At 46.3% G+C, this 5722-nt stretch overlaps 1 protein-coding gene across 1 annotated transcript; it reads right to left on the bottom strand.

Annotated features, from left to right (window-relative positions):
• Window positions 1-4097: 4097 nt before the first annotated feature.
• Window positions 4098-5396, bottom strand: LOC119804982 (EZH inhibitory protein-like). The gene has a single exon (XM_038316760.1). It carries the CDS (start codon window positions 5394-5396, stop codon window positions 4098-4100), a length of 1299 nt encoding a protein of 432 aa, XP_038172688.1.
• Window positions 5397-5722: the final 326 nt, after the last annotated feature.

Genomic DNA, 5722 nt, shown 5'->3' with positions numbered 1-5722 from the left:
AACCAGGGTGTGCTGTTGCATGCCTGTCGTCTTGCTAGATAGCAGGAGGCTCAGCTGGAAGGTGGTTTTGGCTACACATCAAGCTTGAAGCCAACCTGGGCAATAAGACATCTTATCTTAAAAAAAACTTTGTCCTCAGTATTTGTTCCACTTTTTAAAAATTGTGTAGCACATAGATCTCGTGGATTTTTAGTCTCAAGTTTAAATTGAAATATTTTTATCAATTTTTTTCAGCCCAATCAATTTCCCCCTCCTCTCTTCCTAGTCCCTCTCTCAACCTCCCTTCTTCCCGCCATCCACTCCTCCTTGTTTCTCTTCAATAAATTTAAATTTTTTCTACTTTTTTTCCATTAGTGGAGATGATGAATTCCATTGTATTCTCTCTATAAATATAAACAGCCCGACAATACACACCACTGTTACCATCAGGTACTTTGTTCAAGGATTAAGGACATTTGGTAGGAGAGATTCTGAGAGATTGGTGACAGTCGTGGCTCTATGTCTTTTTTCCTCTCGTCCCAAGCCCACATAAAAACAAAACAACTATAGAGGACAAAAATATTGTGTATGTTATCTTAGTTAGGGCTTCTATTTCTGTGATAAAATGCCAACTCTCGGGGAGGGCATTTATCTAGTTCACATCTCCATATCACAAAGCCATCATAAAAGGAAATGAGGGTAGGAACTGAGCAGAGCCCATGAAGCAAAGCTGTTTACTGGCTTGCTCCTTATTTCTCACTCAGCCTCCTTTCCTATACAACCCACGACCACCTTCCGAGTGGGGGGGTACACCTGCACCCCATCCCCACTGCTCACTTGGGAGGTGGGCCCTCTCACATGAGTCATTAATCCTGAAGATGCCCTACAGGTTTGCCAAAGACCAATCTTATGGAGGCATCTTCTCAGTTGTCACCTCTTCTCAGATGACTCTAGCATGTGTCAAACTAAGAAACCTAATGAGGACACAGATATTTTCCATAAATGTAGGTTATAAGGTACCAGCCAATACCTAAAAATTCAGGTAGATATGGAAAAATAACATCCATCACATTATGCATATGGTATCAGTATCTGTGTTGGTGGGAAGGATAAATTGGCAGCATCCCCTGCCTGGGGGTTCTGCGTTCACAGATCCAACGAAATGCATATCACACTCAGGAGTAAAAATGTATCTACCCAAGAAGTGTGCACTTTTCTTATCATTATTCACAAAAAAATAGTAACACCTTCTTACTTATCATTGAATTTAGTATTTTGAATAACTTAGAGAATATTTAAAGTATGGGGGATATACACAGGTTGAATATAAATCTCGTATTCTCACTTGCTCTCTCTTTTGGGGAGATCTTTGTGTTAGCATTTGGTACTTTAAAAAAGAGGGAATGTGCTAAGGGTCAAAGCTTAGGAGAAGAGTTTGCAGTCAAAAGAGTTTAAACAGATTTCGTTATGCTGTTTGAGCTAGAGACACTGGCTAAGGGTCTATTCCCATGTAGATCGAAAACGCAGGAGCTAAAGTACAAGTATCTAATGAGGTGGCGACATGTCTGACCCCATAACGATAGATCACTGGGAAAAGAAACCTCAGCTACCACACAAGTACTGCTTTTACTAAGTCCAAGGCATGGGGAGATATTACATGTTTTGTGTGTGTGTGTGTGTGTGTGTGCGTGTGTGTGTGTGTGTGTGTGTGTGTGTGTGTGGTGTATTGTTGGTGGTTAAGACCAATGATATACACACAGATATATGCACACACACATATATGATTGTCTCTAAGTCTCTTGGTTTGAAGCTACAAAGTTTTATACACATAGGTAATTCACTAATCCATTTAGTCTATAGAACAAAAGTACAAGCAAGTCTCCTAATCAGTGTTTGCGCTTTCCATGAGAAGTCTCACTACTCCTAACTCTGAGAAAGCCTCAGCTTGTATATTAAAGGCTTTTCTTTTTTTCTTTTTTATTTATGTTTTTTATTTTTTTCCATTCAATTATTTACATTATTAAAGGCTTTTCTACCCTCTGCTGCCACAGCTATCTTCATGACTACCGGAAGCCTAAAAGTGTGTGTGCATGTCTGTGTATGTTTAGAGTACCTTAGGAAGGACTTAGAGACTAGAACTTTGCAAGCCCTGGAAGCAGCCTTAGGGAATGAGGATATCTGAAACCTTTTCTTCAAAAGTGACAGAGTATTAGGACATTAGAACAAGAACACTTCTTGTTTCTGTGAAATGTCAGGTCTTTTTAAATTTCTTTTTCATTTATTTTACATACTGACCACAGTTTCCCCCTCCCTCCTCTCCTCCCGACCCAGCCCGCATCTACCGGCCTCCATCCCTTTCTCTGTTTCCTTGGTCAGAAAGGGGCAGGCCTCCCATGAGCAACGCGGAGCTGAGGCAGGGCCAAGCTCCTCCCCTTGCATCCAGGCATCCAGGCTGGGCGAGGCAACCCAGCATGGGGAATAGGTTCCCCAAAGCCAACTCAATCGCCAGGGACAGGTCCTGATCCCACTGCTAGGAGCCCCACAAACAGACCAAGCCACACAACCTTCAAACACATACAAAGGGTCTAGGTTGGTCTCATGCAAGCTCCCTAGTCAGTGAGCTCCTAAGACTCCGATCAGCTGTCTCTGTGGGTTATCCAGTCAAAATGTCAGATCTTAAGAAGCATTAGGCATTACTTTCAGTCAGGGGGCAGTGGGCTCTTGCCTTTAATCCCAGCTCTCTGGAGGTAAAGGCCGTCGGATCTCTGAGTCAGGCAGGCTGATCTCTGGAGGTAAAGGCAGGCCAGACTGGTCTACAGAACAAGTTCTAGGACAGTCAAGGTTACAGAGAAACCAAAAAAAGAAAGTTATTTTTTAAAATATGAAGGGTCAGGACTAAGTCAGGGTCTATGCTTCTATTAGCTGTATACCGGAAATGAGGAGGAATGAGAGGGGTACTTTCCTGGCCTCATTTGCATTTTAACTCATCACTTACTATGCTTCCAGCTCAAGCTTCTGAACTGCTAATTTCTGTCATAGTAATTAATTAATTATGCAGTTAAAGTGAAAAATTTAAAACGCTGAAGACCATTCATCCGGAATATTTAAGAAACACAATATTCAAGCAATTCTCTCCAAATGTCTGCCTCTCATCCGTACAGAGATTTTTCACAGTGGATTTATTCATCAACACGCATTCAAATATTTAATGAAAACCATGCCGCCCGTGCCTTTAGTCTTTAACCTTCATTCCCCTCCTATGACCAAGCCTCACCCCAGACCTCAGAAAGTCCACTCCCTCCCTCTTCTTCCCCTCCCCCTACCCACTTCCAACCCATAAACACTATTCTGCTATTAAAAACTGAGCCCCCTCTTCAGGCACTGGGCCCCAGTAATTTTTTCCTCCTTATCAGTCTTCTTCCCACTCCCTCTTTCTGTCCCCCCCCACACACACACACACTTGAGATCATGCTACCCTGCCATTTCCTGGCTCCTCGTGGGCTTTTTCCCCTTTTCCAAGTTTCAAATCACCTGTTCTAACTTGTTGGACAGAGCTTCATCTTAGACAGTTCTAGGTCAGTACTTTATGGCTCATTCCTTCCAAAGAGTCAGCCGCATGATAACGACTCTCCTTAATCCTCCAAACATGAACTCCTAAAAGTAACTGTACCACAATAAAGAGACTCAATTCTTTGAATAAAGCTTAACACTTTTATTAAAATGCTTAACTACATAAAAGGCAACTTGGAAAGCAAAACTCTGAGTCAAAAGAAAAGCCCAACAGCAACAAAACCCAAGTTGTTTTTAAAAAGCACAGAATGGAATCAAAGGTCTTATAAGTGCTGGATAGCTCGGGCCAGGAGGTTTCAAATGTGCTCTGGATAATGGTGAATAGGGAGAAGTCCTCGAAACCTCATACATAGAAAATGGGATAGGTGTTGATTCCTTTTATCAGTCTCGGAGGACACTCACAAAAATTCACAGTACCGGTGGAGTAGGGGAGTGGGAGGAATCCCCTCCTTCTTCCTCTGACTCTTCAGAAATGTAAGAATCCAGGTTATTCATGTCACACGTAAAGGCACGCCGAAGGCTATCTGATCTAAGAGCACAGATAGAGCTCAAGGAGAGGCGCAGGGACTTTGGTCAGGTGAACTGCTTGAGGAAGAGCCAGAATTTGGAATATCCAGAGCATCAGAAAATAAGGGGAAAGAGCTGAGGACCCCATTAAACTGCCTAATCAAATGATAGCGCCTACCAGGTGAAGGGGAAGAGGCCCGCATACGGACTGGGCGCCTTGGAGGAGAGCTGCAGTTGGCCGTTTCGGTGCTCTTCGGATCTTCAGTCGGCGAGGTGGACAGGCTTCCTTGGGTCTGGCTGCTAGGGCCAGAGGCAGGCTCCACTGCCTCTCCGCTGTATCGGCGGTCAGAGCTAGGCCTGGACACACGGGAGCCTTTGCGTGGCGTTGCGAGGTTGCCTGTAGTATCAGGACGACGCCCCACAGTAGCGCTGCCAACAGGATCCTGTAGATCGGCTTGAGGGCGTAAACTCTGGCCGGTGCGGCGGACGCCAGGGCTGACCTCCAAAGCACTGCTATGATGACCAGATGCAGTGGTACGTGAGCGGAGTACCCTGCCTCCAACAATCACGCCGCCTTTGGAACCAGGGCTGACCTCAGATTCACCCTGACCAAGACCAGGATCAGGAACCTGCAGAGTGGCCTGTTGACAGAGATTCTGGCCAGCAGCAGTGGCGTGCCCTTCGTCAAAGCTGAACTCAGGTGCACTCTTGTGACCACCAGAGACAGGCAGAACAGCTTGGCTGCGGGTCTTAGAAGCCCGAGTAGACACCTGGTGTGACATGGTGGCAGCGCTTCCAAAGGCAGATTCTGAGAATTTCTGGCTCTGCACGGAAGCTTCAGAGCGGTGAGATCTCAGAGAAGATGATGGCTGAGACACAGAAGGCTCTTCTGTAGCTTCCGGAAGCTGAAGCTCACCTGGATATCTTGTAGCTAGGTCTCGGCCGGGCTGCTTCCTCCTTCTACTACTTTCTGTCTGAGCCGGGTTCCCGCTGGCCGAGGTGGCTCCTTTCAAGGGTTGGTCCCTCTCTCCGAGGCTCCTTGTCCGGGGCCCAACACGTCCAAGTTTTGTGTTTGGGCTGTCCGGGCCACCGCTACCCTGGAGGTCGGCATGCTGACTCTCCCGATCTTCACCAGCCACAGAGATGGAGTCAGATGTTGCAGGTTTGGCTGTGATGCTCTGGAGAACTTTGCCTGTCGCAGAGGCACCACCGCGGGTCGGCACTGAGGCAACAGGATTCATTCCGCGGGGCCTAGAGGTCTTTCTAGGTGTGTCCATATACCCCGAAACGTTGGCCTGGGGGTGCTTCTGCCCCTTCTTTAAGGTTGAATGGCTGGCCATATCGGTTTACCAGTTTCTTGCAGGTAAGAAAGCGGCTTCTTGCCTTCTTCCTTGCTCAGTGCGACAGCTCCAGGGGAGGCAGGCTTCTTGCCTTCTTCCTCACTCAATGAGAGAGGACTTCTGGCGAGCCAGCGATGATGCGGTAGAGATAAAACTGAGGAAGTAGGAGTGTAGGTGGAGCTGGCCCAGTTCTAGCCTCTGATTCGACAGCTGTAAGTAATACAGTGCTACCAAATTCAACTTCCGGGAGATTTTCTGATGAACCTCCCTTCACCTGTCGTCATCTCCTGCTGTGCTAAAGGCCAGGGAAGCTTCTAGTGGTTTCT

Source organism: Arvicola amphibius, chromosome X, assembly GCF_903992535.2.
Source record: "Arvicola amphibius chromosome X, mArvAmp1.2, whole genome shotgun sequence".
NCBI lineage: Eukaryota > Metazoa > Chordata > Mammalia > Rodentia > Cricetidae > Arvicola > Arvicola amphibius.
This window is presented reverse-complemented; position numbering and strand designations above follow the sequence as displayed.

Coding starts and splice junctions, on each gene's coding strand:
- LOC119804982 (XM_038316760.1), bottom strand. CDS start 5,396: ATGGCCAGCCATTCAACCTTAAAGAAGGGGCAGAAGCACCCCCAGGCC.